This window comes from Lupinus angustifolius, chromosome LG06, assembly GCF_001865875.1.
Source record: "Lupinus angustifolius cultivar Tanjil chromosome LG06, LupAngTanjil_v1.0, whole genome shotgun sequence".
In the NCBI taxonomy this organism is placed as follows: domain Eukaryota; kingdom Viridiplantae; phylum Streptophyta; class Magnoliopsida; order Fabales; family Fabaceae; genus Lupinus; species Lupinus angustifolius.
This window is the reverse complement of record NC_032014.1, coordinates 18,304,497-18,322,039: the sequence shown is the minus strand read 5'-3', so window position 1 is coordinate 18,322,039 and position 17,543 is coordinate 18,304,497. Positions and strand designations below refer to the sequence as shown.

General features: G+C 29.7%; 1 protein-coding gene across 1 annotated transcript; it reads left to right on the top strand.

Moving 5' to 3' along the window:
- LOC109350097 (probable vacuolar amino acid transporter YPQ1) lies at window positions 1,406-12,889 on the top strand. Its single transcript, XM_019591233.1, has 12 exons — window positions 1,406-1,680; window positions 2,046-2,088; window positions 2,349-2,375; window positions 5,060-5,158; window positions 5,325-5,434; window positions 10,837-11,008; window positions 11,164-11,265; window positions 11,447-11,539; window positions 11,892-11,912; window positions 12,019-12,077; window positions 12,173-12,263; window positions 12,670-12,889. Exons 1-12 carry the CDS (start codon window positions 1,457-1,459, stop codon window positions 12,766-12,768), a joined length of 1,140 nt encoding a protein of 379 aa, XP_019446778.1. The 5' UTR covers window positions 1,406-1,456; the 3' UTR covers window positions 12,769-12,889.

The following is a 17,543-nucleotide window of genomic DNA, read 5'->3' as shown; positions in this document are numbered from 1 at the left end:
GGGGATCAAGTGGATCGAAGGAGCACAATGGCTATATCTTCTTCTTAGGTAAAGCACCTATCTCTTGGTCATCTAAGAAGCAAGATGTAGTGGCACTATCAACATGTGAAGCAGAGTACATAGCAGCCTGCAGTGGAGCCTGTCAAGGTGTGTGGATTCAAGCATTGATGAAGGAATTAAGCCTGAGTAATGGTGAGGCAGTGGAGTTAAAAGTAGATAACCAATCTGCTATTAACCTTGCCAAAAATCCAGTGTTTCATGGCAGGTCTAAACACATTGAAACAAAATTTCACTATCTAAGAGATCAAGTTGCAAAAGGTAAAATCAAGCTACAACATTGTGCCACAGATTTGCAAATAGCTGATGTTCTAACCAAACCACTCAAGACTGCACGGGTCAGAACATTAAGGGACAAGATGAATGTGAAGGCTTGGTGATAAAGAATTCAAGCCTAATGAAGAAGAAGAAATTTGAAAGCTTGATAAGGAACAATAGTTGTTGTGATTTTATGTAGTTGTAAAGTTTGATTCATTCTTTCTTTGTTTCTGTTTTTGTTAACTTTTGGATTAAGGGAGGATGTTAAAATCATTGTAATTCAAAAGTTAGGTAATGTAGTTATAGAAGTTTCCATATTAGGAAAGTCAGTTAGTTGGTTAGTTGGACAGCTTGCTATATATAGTAAGTTTGGCATTTTGATTCGATTGTCACTCATTCTCTTCTTCTTTCTTCTTAATTCTTCCCTAACAATATTCTCTTCTCCAAAAAGAGTTGACCATCATAAATCACTACACTAATATATCAATTTTCATTTTGCAATTCGAGGAAGATATTAAAATCATAGGCATAAATGAATTTTCGTTGAGGTGATTTTGATACTCAATTTTTTTTCATGTATTCAACTTTAGCCCTCATCAAAATTTGTCTTGGAACTAATAGAAATAAGATAATTTGCCTATAGTAATTGTTGTTAAGTACACTATTTTGATTTTTTTTGTATAAAAAAATTGAACAGTCGAATTAAAAAAGAGATAACCATAAGTGTTGGATGTTTCAGCAACCTTTAATTGATTAAAACTAAATTTAACATAAACATACCTTTGTTAACCTAACATGTCTCTAACATTACTATTAGAAAAAAAAAACCATTTTTATATTACCACGTTATTTAAAAAAGACTTTACATACGATATCGTTGGTCGTTTTATGGTGTACAAAACATTTTCGTATGCGTGATTAATTATATTAGCCTCCTGATCTTTAATACTTCTAACTATGCACCATACAAAAAACCCAAGAAGGGACACAAGAGTTTAACACTAACAGATTTAACTTTTTACCTCCTCACTCACGTGTATGTTTTAGTAATTTTAAAAGGCTACTTTCCTATAAAACCACCACAAATCTCTCCAAGCAAAACAACTTAACAAAAGAAAGAGAGAAAACGTGAAAGGAGAGAATGCCACCTTCTTACTGTGTGAAGGATGAGAAACCCTGTGTGAGATGGGTACAGAAATACTTCAAAGACTGTCTTTGCAATACTAAAGATGATATCTCCTTCGGTTTTGGGTTAATCAGTCTAGTGTGTTGGGGAGTAGCAGAAATTCCTCAGATTATAACCAATTTTGGCACCAAATCTAGTCATGGAGTTTCTCTTGCCTTTCTCCTCACTTGGATAGCTGGGTTAGTCAAAATTTATTTTATCCACATAACTTTCTATACTTCTTCTATAGCTCCATTTGCGATGAGTTTTAGAGAATAATGAATGGAAAATAAAAACATCAGAGTTACTATAAATATTTCTTAACTCTCAAGTCTTTCTCTTCCCCATTATACTCTAAAAGAATCGAGAGGGACCATTACAATCTGTTTGCAAGTTGGTTGTTAGAGGGCAACAGAGTGAAGTGAAAGACTTCAGAGCCATGAAATGTACTTATAATGTAGCTCTCAAATCTTCCCTTCCCATTTCTTTCATTCCTAAATCAAACTCGCCCTAATTAATTAGTTTAAATATTGATTTTTTGGTTTGTTAAAATATTTTGATGTAGTGATATATTCAACTTGATGGGTTGCCTTCTTGAACCAGCCACGGTGAGTGAATCTGACCCATATACTCTATAATATTTGTGTGGTTGTGGCTGGTGGTCCTGAATTGAGAGCTCAGACATGCAACTGCGTGGCCTGAGTCTCTATTTTATCATGATTTTCTGCACCATCCACTAAGTTTTCTTTATTAATTGATTCCTTCTTTTCTTTCTATATTTTAACTTCATGTGGTGTTGTGGACTTACTTTCCTCTCGTTTTGTGTTTTGCTTTTCTTGTTTTTTGTCATGGTTGGATGGATATGCAGTTGCCCACTCAGTTCTACACAGCTCTGGTAAATATTTGCAAATAATGTTTCTGTATTTGGTTCTTTCTACTAACTTTGCAAATGAATAAACCCAAATATATGATTTAACAATATAAAAATACATGTGCTATGAGTTATCTTCTAAATACGTAAAATTGAAATAATACTATTATAGAAGAATTTTCATATAATTTATACATTCCGATCCCAACGTTAATTATAGGTTATATTCACAATCTTGGTGATTTATGATCAAAACTTCAAATTAATTAACCATTTTGGCATTCTGAGACGTATTTAATAAACTTCTTAAAAATCACTCTCCCCGCTTTATAACTGTTAGTTATTATCTTTTAGAAATATTTATTCTCGTAACTTTCATTCTCATAAATTAATTGATCATTTTTTATTGGAATTATTGTGGAAAAGAAGAATAACATGAAGTAAATCGGGTAGAATATAATATAAAAATAATAATAATTTTATTCAATAAAAAAAATGGTTTTCTTAATTTATACAAAATAAAATGACACGTATAAAGAAACTGTTGGTTTTTATGATTAAACTCAAATAAATTACTATATTTAATTACTTAAAATCATATGGTTAGTTATTGTGTTAGTGATGAAAAAATGGGATACAAGACATAAATACCTATGAATAGTGTGAATTTCATTTTTTTTAAATATAGGCTTGTTTGATAGGATTCCGCGGCCACGTAATATAGAAATAGACAAGTGTCAAACCAATTTTTCCCAAGCCGACCTAGCTGGTTGTTGGTACTTGGTAGCTTATTCTCCCAGTCCTCTATTTCTCAATATTCTTTGATAGAGAAAGGAGAAAGACGACATTAGTAAATCATTGTATAAATATTAATAAAATTTTGATAATATATTAATATTTTAATTTTTAATTTAATTTTAAATAATAAAATTAAAAATTATAAAATATATTTGTCTCAAAATATAGCGTGTTATATGCTTCTTCTTATAAGTTGTTTTCCCTTTAATATAGCTATAAATTATAATTTAAAAGACGAACGGATTGGGATGAAACTATTTCCATTTTCCACCATGAACCGTGGTTTTGTTCTTAATTTATCCTAATGTATACTTTATACTTCTCAATAAATTAATAAAACTCTTTCAAAAAAAAATTATACATAAACCTAAATTTTTGTCTATAAATGGACAGAACAATGGTACCCAAATATAGAGTCTCCTTTCTCTTTCAATTTTTTCTTCTGCTCTCCATTTCTTATTGGGAGATATCTCATGGACTGCTCATCAACTCAGCTTTTAGAGAACACCAAAGTGCTTTGTTTATTCATATTCAATTATTAATCATATACATATTACATGTAAAAAGTGCTCTGAATTTTAATCTGGTATTGTTTTTTAGTTTTTTATGGATATATTTTTTAATCAGAATATTTAACCTGGATTGTTTTTTAGTTTATATATATATATATATATATATATAATGACCTTGATGAACCAATTACAAACAGTTCAATATATATATATATATATATATATATATATATATATATATATATATATATATATATATATATATATATATATATATATATATATATATATATATATATATATATATATATATATATATATATATATATATATATATATTGAACTGTTTGTAATTGGTTCATCAAGGTCATTTCTCTCACAATATTTGATTTTAGTCTATACAAATTAACCAATTTTGACTTTAATCCTAGTAAATTAGCCAGTTTTAGTTATAGTCCATATCAAATTATCAATTCATCATAGTCTCATAGAGACTAAAATCAAAATTACTTAATCTATAGGGACTAAAGTCGAAATATATAAAACTAAATGAATGTTGTGGCTAGACACGTAGCACTGCCGATTTGGCTTTCTTTAGCCACATTATCATTTTTCATACAAAATCTATACATAGATCAATTGCAAAATGTTATGGAAATGTAAGGACTAAAACATAAAATCAAGGATTAAAATCAAAATTTGATAAATATAAGGACCAAAAACATATTAAGACTTGAAAAAATATATTGTTAAACATCTTAGAGTCTAATTTAAATGATTCTAGACCAAATTTAATTATAAATTTATTAATTGAATATAAAGTTGTTAATAACTTATCATATTTAATGCGGTAAATTAATAAACAATAACACACATATATGTATATATATATATATATTATATATTATAAATTAGTGGAGCTCACATTTAAAATAAAATTTACAGTAATAATTAGGTAGCTATAGAGTGACAAGTCTGTAGATATTCATTAACTACAATAAACACCCAGCACTTGATTTAAACAATTGCTTTAAAATTCAATTCAACTGTGGAATTTAGTGTTTATTTATAAATAAAATTCTCCATTTTAAAACTCACATGAGGTATTTTTTAAAATAGACAATGTTAGAAGTGAAACTACAATTAACTTTTTGCAACAATAATTATTAAGAAGTAAATATGAGGTTACAATTATTTTAATAAACCCTTGGTTTATTTTTTTACAAAAATAGGAAGTCACAAATTGAAGTCTTCTTTCTAAAAATATTACAGAATTTCTGGGTTAAAGATTTGAACTATCACAACTTTTCTTTACTTATGTTCCATTTTTATAGTTCTTTACTAACCTACGAAAATAGAAACCTTGGTTTTATTAGCTCTGTTTACTGTCATTAACAGCTTTACACAACAACTACGATCGTATTAGTATTGCAAAGCCTATATTATGACTACATCTATAGATGGTGCAAATCTCGTCGGAAGATCAACAACAAAGGGGTAAGATTTCCAATTTCATTTTACTCTGTTCTACAAATCATAATTAAAATTTCCAAATTTGTCCCACTCAGATTTGAAGGTTCCACATAACAAAAAATACTACCTTACTCTACTAATGTAGGAAAGGAATATTTTGGTTGGGTTTATATTTGTTATTCTCTTCTAGGTTCTTGAAGAAGAGAAGAAACCTTTGAAATCGAAATCCACTCATCAGTCAGGGATTCCTATACCAGATAACAAAACCAAAGCAACACATCGACGAGAGTACTTCTTTACGTAAGCACATGTCTTCCCATTCTATACTATTTCTCTTAGCAATTTCACTCCCTTTGTTTGTAATAATTGTCTCGAAAGAGTTTAAAAAGAAATTAAGTGGAGAGAAGTAGGAGAAAGCCACGTTGCTGTTACCTCTTTGCTACACATGAAAGTAAGAGAGAGGATAGAAGAAAACATTACGGGACCCATACAAAATTGATAAGAAATTTTAAGGTGTGAAATGAAGAAAATATAAGTCGGGAGCTCTGATGTCACATAAAGTATGTCATTTCATGTGTCACTGCTTGTGATTGGTTGAAAAAATATATTTAAATTAAAATTTTAATAATTAATTATTTTTCTGACCAATCACAAGCAATGATACATGAAGTGATACACTGTTTTGGGACAGCAAATGTCCACCCAATATAAGTCCCATGTAGGATGGTAGAAATCCTTCAAAAGTATTTTTAAGCATTAAAAGTACTAATGAGGGTGTCCTAAGAGGTATAAGGGTTTCATGGTGGATGAAGACACATATAAACAAGACTCTTCCACACACTTTACCTAGATGTTGTGTTGACTAAATCAACATATCTTCCACACGCTTGACACATGTTGATCAAGTCAACACACGTTGCTAGCATCAAAGAGATAAGGATGAATCCAATCAATGTGGTTGTTGCTTTCTTATAGGCCATTGGATTAATCTAGTAGTTTTAGATGAGATCATCTTTCAAACTGTCAAATTGAAATAGTTGTTGGGGTTCTCCACCTATAAATAGAGATGTTTCCCATTCATAAAAATCATACCAGTTGAGATTCATTTCCTCAACTTTTCTTCTCTCCCTCTTTGTCAAAATATTTTTGGCTACCTTTTCCCTCTTTTTTCTGTGACACGAGAATTGATATTGATAATCATATTATGGAAAATTTGACAATTGTCATTGGTAGCAATATTTTAGGTGTTTCGAGATCGGTTCTCATAGTGTACTGAGAATACAAAACATACAATTGTACTATTTTATCCTCAGGACTACATGATCGATAGTTTGTTTACACATTTTTAAGTAGTGCCATGAAACGTCTTAAATAGAGCGACATATTAACAACTTAGCCAATAACAAACCTTTGGTGCCACAATTAATTGTTACAAGTCATTTCCAACAAAAACTCTTTCTCCATTAGTGGGAAGAAAGAATAGGAAAGAGGATGCCTTCATTGAAATGATGAAAACAACCATTTTAAAAATTCCTTGATGAATTGAGAAGAAAGGATATGGGCAAAAGGAACAAAATTCTTCTCTACCATCTTTTTATGATACTTCAATGTCACTAATATGCAACTTACCAATGCAACATTCAGTAAAATCGTGAAAAAAAAAATCTCATTACCCATCCTACTCATCACTTCCACCACCATCCATCTAGCCACCTTCACCCCACCATATTTTTAGAACTACCAATGGTATCTCCTCACCCTTTCAGGTAAGGAATTAATCTCTTTCAAGGTATGTGGTTGTCCCTCCCAACATGTGTCGTTCTCAAGAATCGATTTCTTGCCCTTATGGTCATCATATGGATCTAGTGGGGTCCTACACCACTAACCCATAATTATTGCACCAATAAAAACTCAAGTCCTCTAGGTTAGACATCCCAACCTTACTCCTCACATTAAAATTGGGAAAATCGCTATTATTAAATTGGGAAAACCTTACTCCTCACCAATAACAACTCAAGTCCTCCAAGCCGCCATTATGAAATTGGGAAAACCACCATGCAAGAGTAGAATCAACTTTGAAAATACAATTGTTATTGTTCGCGCTTAGGAAGATGGAGATAACGATTTGGAAGTGATCTTGAACAGAGCTTTCCTGATGGTTTTATGGTTGCGCTTTAGTACTTTTTTTTATTATGGTTGGTGAATGCGGCTAAGAGATTGTGGTTTTTCGTGATTTTGGTTTGGAGGTTAGGGTTGGGGTGGCTAAGCTTGAGGACATATGACAATGATTTCAATTTTGAAACAATACTAATGGTGGAGCCTGATGGCAATTTACGAATCTAATTTATGTTGACTCTAGGGAAATAGATCTAAGCTAATAATGGAGTGACGATTGTAACTTTGTGATTAAAAATGGTCCGATAATTTTGTTGAGTTAATAGCTTATTTATTGGTGTCATAGGTAAGTGGCTCATAAAATTGAACATAGATCACCTATCCTAAAGTTTTTCCTCATTTCCTGTCCGGACCAATTAAAAATTGCAATATAAATAAATAAAAATATTTAAAAACAAAATGGTTTGTTTTTATTACTTGCTAAAAACTGATTCGTCCGGGAAAGGAAAATGAGACAAACTTTGGGACAGATAATCTCTCCATAAAAATGGTATAAATGGATTTCCTTCATGGGGAAAAAGCTCCACATGTCTAGTGAAATAAGAAAAAACTTTCTCTATTATTTCTCATACAAAAAACAAACAACAAATCAATCTTTTTTCTTTCTCTTCATTATCGTTCTCACCTCTTTTTCTCTTTCCATTTTCTTCTCTCAACTAAACGAAGTGCTAACTGTTAAGTGTCAATTGACAAATATTGTGGAAATTGGAAACTTAAATGTGAGAGATTTGTAATTGATGAGCTAAAGAATATATAATAATCTAATAAGTAGGTATGAAAGTACATCGCCATGAGATGTGGTATCAATATTTTGGTTATTGGCGGTAATGCAACGACATCAGGTTGCAATTGCATATAAACGAGATTCAAATGTGAAACATAAAAAATAGCAACATAACGACATTGGGGCAACAATGCGAAGACGCAATTACAACAAAACAATAGTTCAACATAGGTAAACAAGAGTGTGTAGCAGAGTAAGCACAGGAAGAGGAAGATGAGTGTTGTTGTAGTGATGCATAGAGAGATAATGAAGGGGGAACACACCATGTTGCTAGCTTTTTGTTCCTGCTAGTTTGTAGCATTGGTTTGCAATATAGTATTTAAATATTGAAGGTTGAGCTATAAGATTGGTTTTCTAGTTGTTCCTAAACTCTCGAGTTGTGAAGAGTCGAAGAAGACAATGCACCATGACCGCTGCAACTCAAACTAGTGAAAAAGATAGAGTATCGTATAAATTGATTAAGTAAGAATTTGAAGGAAAAAAATTAATCAAGGGTATTATGAAGTAAAGCTCATTTACTTCTCTTAGGTCATCCACAACGGGATGCGTTATCCCATTTGTAAGAGTTGACAGAAAAACCATGTGTTATCCACAAAAACAAAATGGTTCTTGAAATAGGACGTGTACATGTCAGAAATAAGACTTGTCCATGTTAGAAACGAGATAACAATTGAGAAAGGGGGATCAACTAGTGTTGTTTGAAATCAATCGAATCAGATGATTCAACCTATCCAACCACTTACCAGAATAGGGAATGGCTGCATATAGGCTAGAAAATCATCCATTTAGTCAAACCGCTTTAAACCATTGAAAACTCGATGGAACTCGATGGAACCACTTTGAACTACTTTAAACAGATTTGAACCTTATGGTTGGATGGACCATTTTTTTCTCAAATTAAATAAAAGCCATAAAATATGCCTTAAAATCAAATATGAAACCATATCGCGTCTCAACTCTTATTCCTTATTAACTTGAAATCCATATATATTTTTTAATTTAATAATATATATGATGTCGCCCAGTCCCACCAAATCGTTTAACCATTTAAATTAGCTAAAATATATACAAGATATCTTCCGATTTGATATTTAACTTAAGTATCATGACACTAGGATCAACAAAGGGAAAAGGGAAGGAACAAAAAGAAGAGGAACAAAAGTGTTCTTGAAAGAGTTTGTTAAAAGGGGATCATCTAATGTTGTTTGAACTAAATCAAAGCAGATGATCCAACCTATTCAACCATTACCATAATAGGGAATGGCTACATATAGGCTAGAAAATCGCCCAGTTAGTCAGACCGCTTTAAACTATTGGAAACTCGATGGAACCACTTTGAACTACTTTAAACAGATTTGAACCTTATGGTTGGATTGGCCGTTTTTATCAAATTAAATAAAAGCCATAAAATATGCGTTAAAATCAAATTTGAAACCATATCGCATCTCAACTCTTATTCCTTATTAACTTAAAATCCATATGTATTTTTTAATTTAATAATATATATGATGTCGCCAAGTTCCACAAAATCGTTTAACCTTTTAAATTAGTTAAAATATATATGAGATATCTTTTGATTTGATATCCAACTTAAGTATCATGACATTGAGATCAACAAAGGGAAAAGGGAAGGAACAAAAAGAAGAGGAAGAAAAGTGTTTTTGAAAGAGTTTGTTAAAGAGGGATCAACTAGTGTTGTTTGAAATGAATCGAATCATCCAACCTATCCAACCACTTACCAGACTAGGGAATTGTTGCATATAGGCTAGAAAATCGCCATGTTAGTCAGATCGCTTTAAACCATTGAAAACTCGATGGAACCACTTTGAACTACTTTAAACATATTTGAACCTTATGGTTGAATTGACCGTTTTTCTCAAATTTAATAAAAGTCATAAAATATGCAGTTAAAATCAAATGTGAAATCATATCGCGTCTCAACTCTTATTCCTTATTAACTTGAAGTCCATATGCATTTTTTAATTTAATAATATATATCTAGTCCCACCAAATTGTTTAAATTAGTTAAAATATATATGAGATATCTTGTGATTTGATATCCAACTTAAGTATCATGACATTGGGATCAACAAAGAGAAAAGGGAAGGAACAAAAAGAAGAGGAAGAAAAGTATTCTGGAAAGAGTTTATTAATTTATTAGGAAGTGCACACAATCATAAAATAATGTATGATGCTCATAGTTCTATTAATATTACTCAAAGGGTTGAAAAAGTAATCCGTATTATTTCTCTCTGTGGGTATTAAATTGTATTTCTAAAATAATTTATAGAATAAAAAGTAAATGAAAATTATGTTATCAAAATTTAATTATTAAGAATTAAAATTACTCAAAAATAATTGATAATTGGGTGATAAAATGACAAGACTTCCAATTTATATATCCATGCTATTTTTATTTTAACATAATTTAATTTTTTTAGTAAGAATAAAATTAAATGATTCTATATAAGGCCACAAATAAAATATATAGATAAAATTAAATTAATTAAATTTATTTATTTTTTGATATTTTGTCCATACAAAAATTAATTTCATGATGCAATATGAGTAACTGCAATTTAAAATATTAGCTTCATGAATACATCTAATTGTGTAGCTAGCCTTTATATAATTTAAAGTAAACTGGTATAAGACATCAACAAATTCACACTTATACTCCAACACAAATAATGAACTAAGTCCGTGTATCTGTTTGATCATGGAATTGGATTAAATTATGCAGGTCAGCAAGATCATTGGCTGGGAGTGGGACTCCACCATTCCGTACCTACCTGAGAGCTGTTAAAAGTGGCCCTTCAGCCATGGAATTGAACGCAGACTATTCTTCTGATGATGAGCCGTCTCCAAATATCTCTAACAATTCTTCATCTCATCCTAGACCCATCCCACGTGCTGTGAGTCTTTCCCTTCTTTACCTCACTAGTACTAAGTACTAACCACAAATTATATCAATTTTGCCACTAATATTAATTTATTCTTCTAAGTCTTGCCTCTTTACACTGATAGATTATATGTTTTACTATTTCTGTCATGATGTACACCATTTCAGGGAATTTATGGAACATTTCTAGCAGCATCAGTTAACTTGCCTCTGCAGGGTAATGCTTTGAGACAAGGAAATATATTATTTAGTGGAAGAAAGCTCTTGCAGGTAGGGCTTGGAAGTTTAATGTTACTCTAATTCGATCTGGTTTTGTGTAATTGCAACCGCGTTTGCTGTTATGTTATATTTATAACAATTGTAGATATATAATTGTAATAGTGGATTGAAAATTGAAAATCATTTGCATAATTAACTTTGCTAAGTTGATAGCTAATAATGCTTAGCACAGGAGCAAGAGATACATAGTACATTTGGTCAATGGTTGGGATGGCTTATGGCTGCTATCTATATGGGTGGTCGCATACCTCAGATATGGTTAAATGTTAGTATCAAACTTTTTTTTTTCTCTTCCTTTTTTTAGTTTAAATATTGTTTTTAGAGAAAATACATATTTTGGTTCTTCAAAATTAAGTGTACCAGTTTTATCCTTCAAAAACTGAAAAACAAAAAAATGATATTCAAAAATAATAAATGTGAGTTAAATTAGTCAATTTTAATATATTTTATAGCATTTGCTAGAGATTATTTTGACTTACATTTATGATTAATAAGTATTAATTTGTATTTTTTTCGGATTTGAATTTGGTGGACACTAAATTTTTGAAGGACCCAATATTCCCTCTTTTTTTTATTTGCTTTGTTTTTACTGATAATTTTTTTTAATCATTGATCAGATTAAAAGAGGGAGTGTGGAGGTAATAGTCAATTTAAGCATTTTTTGCCATCCCATTATGAATTTTAAGTGCAAAGATTAACTAGCATTTCTACTTGTATATATGCTCTCTCTTTTGATCATATCAGGGATTAAATCCACTCATGTTCGTCTTTGCACTTATTGCTAATGTTACCTATGTTGGCAGGTCCGATCTCTCTCCTTTGTACATATATTTCCCTCCGAATATCTTTAAAATGAACTACAAATATTAATTTTTTCTCAAACTTGTGTTTGATGCAGTATTGTTGTACGAACAACAGAATGGGAAAGCATCAAAGCTAATATGCCATGGTTGTTAGATGCGGTAGTTTGTGTGGCACTAGACTTTTTTGTATCCTATACGGTGTTTTAAATTGCATTTGCAATCGTGATTGAGGTTGCAGTTGCATTGTGGCCATTGTTATTATGGTATAAAATATTTTACGAGTAAAAAAATATTTTTGATACTGATGTGACCTGATGTGGTTGTGTTGGGGTTGATGCTGCCAAAATGCGGTTGCATTGTGGCCCATTGTGGTCGCATCATTATTACGGTATCACACCGCAATTACGGTGTGTTGTGGTGGTCATCATGTGATGTGGTCCGTAATTTGAAACACTGATACAATTTTTGGGGCATAGTATTAGTATTGAATTATTGATTATGATGCAGATTATTATTTTGGTTTGGTGCTTTCTGTTAATTAACACTTTTGAAGAAACTAGGATTTGGCAAAAACCTTAACAATGTCTTTCAGATAATAATGCAGTATATCTACTATAGATACGTTCGGAGGAGAGCAGAAAGTGATGAAGGAGACTATCATCAAGAAGCAAGAAAAAATGTTGTGTCTTGATTTTGGAACCGTAATCAGTATCCACTATTTGGCTTCTGTTATAAGCTGCTACTAATGACATTATACTTTTTGTGCTAGAGTCTGACTTGAAGGTTGAGATGAGTTTAATTAAACTTCTGTTGTACATTCTCCGCACTAGCTTTGTCTGAATTTGACTGCTTAGGAAGAGTCTACTTCGCGATAAACAAACAATGGGATGTCATTTGACTGCATAGGTGAAACTTAACTATCCCGGTTGTCAAGTGTACACTGTTGTTTTTGGATTTGCTCCTGTAATAGGCGTCTCTTTAAAATATTCGCTAAAACGGTTCTTAATTGTACAAGCAAATGTATCAGCCATTTTCCACAATAAAACAGTCGAATTCTTTATGTTACACAACATTCTACTGCACGATGGAAATCACCGAAACTTACATCTTCATTGTAATATTATTTCACCGTTTTTTGTTTTATGTATAAGCAAATGTTTCGGACTTATATTCTTTTCATGTTCTCCGTATCCACATTTTATAGCCCAGTTGCCAACAACAATTAATGGGAAAATGCAGTAAATGTTCATAATGCTTGGAGAGAATTCGGCGACGACAAAGGGAGAGAATCGAGGAACATTACAATGGAGTTACATTTTTTGTCTTAAAAAGGGCACATTAAATCAGTTGCTCTTTACACACGTGTCTAATGATGTTAGTGTCTAATGATGTCACTTGCTTAAATTTTTACTAGTCTAACTAGCGAGTTACACATTTGCACGAGCTAGTATTTTGTGTCGCATGGTTAAGAACATACATATATATTTAGAATAATTTAAATTTTTTATTTTGAAATTGATATATCGTTTAAAATTTAATGTCTCTCTTTGTTCAACTTCACAAAGTTTAAATATATATACAATATCATATAGTATGGAAGAACTTAATTTTCTGATGTGGAAAATCAAAGATTGTAAATGAGTTTAAAAATTGATGATTAATTAGTTGAATATTTGACACTCATTAACATTACACATATCAATAGAATCAAAATTGTTGTATTCTTTTTCATCACCTAATATTATTAAGTTTAAAAATACGTGCATCAACAACTTAATAACTAATTGAATTGGATTATAAATATTTTTACTTGGAATTAAATTCAAAACATACTCATTTATTTGATCAATAATTTCAATAGTTGATTCAAGTATTTTTCTCATTTATAAAAACTTTTCATTTTTAGTGATCTTGTAGATTTGGATAAGTACTTTGAACTATAAAATCTATTGAATTATCAAAATTAACAAATGTATATATCATTAGATAGAGAATGACTTAGTTATGAGAATTGTAAAGAAAAAATAAATAACATAACTCTAACTAATACACACAAATGTTATTATATTTTTTGTTGAAGTGATAATGTACAATTACTAATAGTTTATTATAATATTTTAAAATTGTAACATTGTCTTGATTATATGTTTTCATTCGTACAATTTTTACATAAGAATATTCTAATGATCTGCAAGAAATGATATATGACACATAAAATGATTAAATGATATTAAGTGAAAATATTTTAAAATCTATTTAAGTGTGTAATTACTACATATTCCATTTACTATATTTAAAATATATGTTCAAAGTTTCATAATAATTTTAAAGTAGAAAATAAATCATCGTAATTAATGCCAATAATTCGTTAATTATGGAGAAGAAGCATTTGAGAACTATCAAGTTTTCTTTTTAATTAGTATTAAAAATAATCAATTTTATGAAATAAATTAAATATCATCTAATTTCATCATAATTGTAATATCATAGTTCATTCTATTAATAATATTATTGAATTCCTCATATTAACGCACTTTAATGATATTAAATGAGAATGTTTTAAGATCTATTTAAATAATTAGTATTAAACATTGTTATTTTTAGAAAATAAATTCACTATGTATCATTTTTTAGCCAGTCAAAATTACAACAAATTTTCTTATTAATTGTAATATAATAGCTCATTCTTTCTATTAATAATAAAATTAGATTACTGCTATTTAAGTTTTAAAAACTGATTAAATAATATTACTTGAGAATGTTTTAAGCTCTATTTAAATGTATAATTACTACATATTTCATTTAATATTTTAAAAATATTTTTCCAAAGTTTCATAACAACTTTAAAATATAATTTTTAAATAGTAACAAAATCATCGTTTTTCATCGGCAATGGTTAGGATGTTAGTATTTTTTGTGGGCGATACTCGAAACTTCAATCTCCTTCACTCCAACCCTAACCATCAAACTACCTTATAACTCGTTTTTATTTTTTTTAAATTTGTTATGGATGATGCTTGAACCCACAACATCTTTCATTACATTTCTTAAACTTTTTCACCTTACTCATCATACCACCTTATGACTCACAATCATTGTTATATATTTGTTAATGTTCATTAATTACGTTATATATTTCATAATTGCTACGAAGATTTCGTATATATTCCATAATTGTTCTGATAATTTACTGTTATAGTTTTTAATCTTCTTAATATACTACAATTAATATTTTGTTTATGTTATATTTCTTATTGTTACTATTATAATATAGCAATTGTAAAATATAATTATAATTTTTTTAATTACATTATAATTTTTTTATTGCCTCCACTGCGAGGATACCTCTGTGAAATAAAAAAAAAATATTCCATAATTTTTAGAAGATTCCTTATATATTCCATAATTTAGTTGATATTTGTGATAGGTCTTAATTTTTGTTGTTAATTGATTCTTTCGATTTTGTAACTGATCCTCAAATTTATATTCTATTTTTGTAATTGATACAAAAAATTCTAACTATTCTTTTTGTTTATGAGTTTTGAATCATATGTTATAATTCTAACAATAAATATCCATAATGAGCATTGCTTAAAATTTGGAAATCATAAATAATTCAAACAAAATATAATTTCACTCAATTGATTATTATAATCAAAATTCATTAGTTATATTTCTGCAAATTTATCTCCATAATGTGAAATTCCTAATATTTGGAAACCATAAATAATTTAAATAAAATATAAATCAAATAAAAATAAAGACATTATTCTTATCAATATATGAGAATGTCAAAAAATCTAGAAGTAAAGAACAAATATATTATATTATGTTGTTGACAGCCCAAATAATACAAATTTCTAAGCAAACAATAAAATACGGTAATGATGTTTAAATAAAATTTCCAAAAGCATAAATATTGAGCTGAAATGAGTGTGTTAAACAACATATATATTAAAAATCATTGAATAGAGAAAACAAAATACAAAATCCACATGTAAGTGAATAACTAACCATGAAACAAAAAATGAAGATATCAATAACTAACTATGATTCTTACCTTATTTCAGAGATGATACAATTTAGTTGTTTCTGAAACTTGCAAAACAAAAAAATTAAAATGGTGTTTCTTTGAATAAAAAAATTTTAAAAGTAAAATAAGAGATGCATAGAGAGAAAATTAACCTGCATAAATATTTTAAGGGAGAACCAAACTACAAAAAAAGAGAAAAATGATAAAAGTAAAGATAACATGAGGAGATAAATATATTAACAAAAAAATAAATGTAATATTATAAGTGAATGTATATATAAATGGAGATTGGGTACATATCATAGGTTTTGAATGTTTGGTCTTCTTTGAGGAAGATACCCTTGAAAGTGTAATGTGTCAAGATAGCATTTAGCTTGCCTATGTTTTGATGAAGACAAAGAAATCAATGAAAGCTTAAAGACAACTCAACAAATCAACATGCCAAAGATTCAAGAGCTTCATGTCTAGACTAGAGTCTTAGATGTGTTTCTTTGTTATTCAGTCTAGGTTAGGTAAAAATAGATGCAAACCTCACAAGTTCTAAAAACTATCATATCATTTACATGAGATATGCCATCTAACTTATTATACGTTCATGCATTAATCATACATGTTATTTGTGAATTTTAGGCATAATATAATGGTAAAACATGTATAGCTCATAAGCATAACATATATGTAGGTTACCAATTAATATCTTAACTGAAAATATGCCAGCTAATCGATTAACGTGAAAATAGTTTTTAACAGTTTCAACAGATAACTGAAAAATAGAATTCAGTTACTCTCAAACAGCCCGTTAATCGATTAACAGACAACTTAATCGATTAACTGGGTACAAAACAACTTTTCTATATAAACTGTGTTTTTACCCATGCTTAACACATTCATTCATTCATTTTTAGAATTGCTAAGGTGCATCTTTTCGTATTCTTTGTATGTCATATAGGCAGAGAGAATTGCATGGGAGATTAGAGTGAGATAGTATTATGCTTAGGGATTAACATGTCATCATTGAATATGATTAAATGTGTTCATTATTCTATCTTGTTCTTGCATGATTCTTTCATTACTGTTTAGAGATTTTTTAAAGGTAGAAATTACATGTTCTTCATGATTCTGATCTTATACATATTCTTGCTAATTGTGAGATTTGTATATGGTTTATAGCTTGTTCTTTATTGTAATATTTGAGCTATTTTAGTGCTTCACATTACTCTATTTTTGTTGTGATTTGTGTAACAAGGTAAGTCGTCTCTTGGTGTCGTACCACCAACGAGATCAAAGAGTCTTCACCAAGACTTGGAGGTCTTGAGTTTAGAACATACTCTTGGCTGGGGCTAGATTGTAGGAATGGTTTTCCTAGGCGATTGGGTAAGGTCAAACCAAGGTAGAGGTTCTAGGAATTCAAATATAAGACTGAGATTACAACT

Coding starts and splice junctions, on each gene's coding strand:
- LOC109350097 (XM_019591233.1), top strand. CDS start 1,457: ATGCCACCTTCTTACTGTGTGAAGGATGAGAAACCCTGTGTGAGATGG. Junction 5,159..5,324: donor GGAAGATCAACAACAAAGGG/GTAAGATTTCCA, acceptor ATTCTCTTCTAG/GTTCTTGAAGAAGAGAAGAA. Junction 11,009..11,163: donor CTAGACCCATCCCACGTGCT/GTGAGTCTTTCC, acceptor ACACCATTTCAG/GGAATTTATGGAACATTTCT.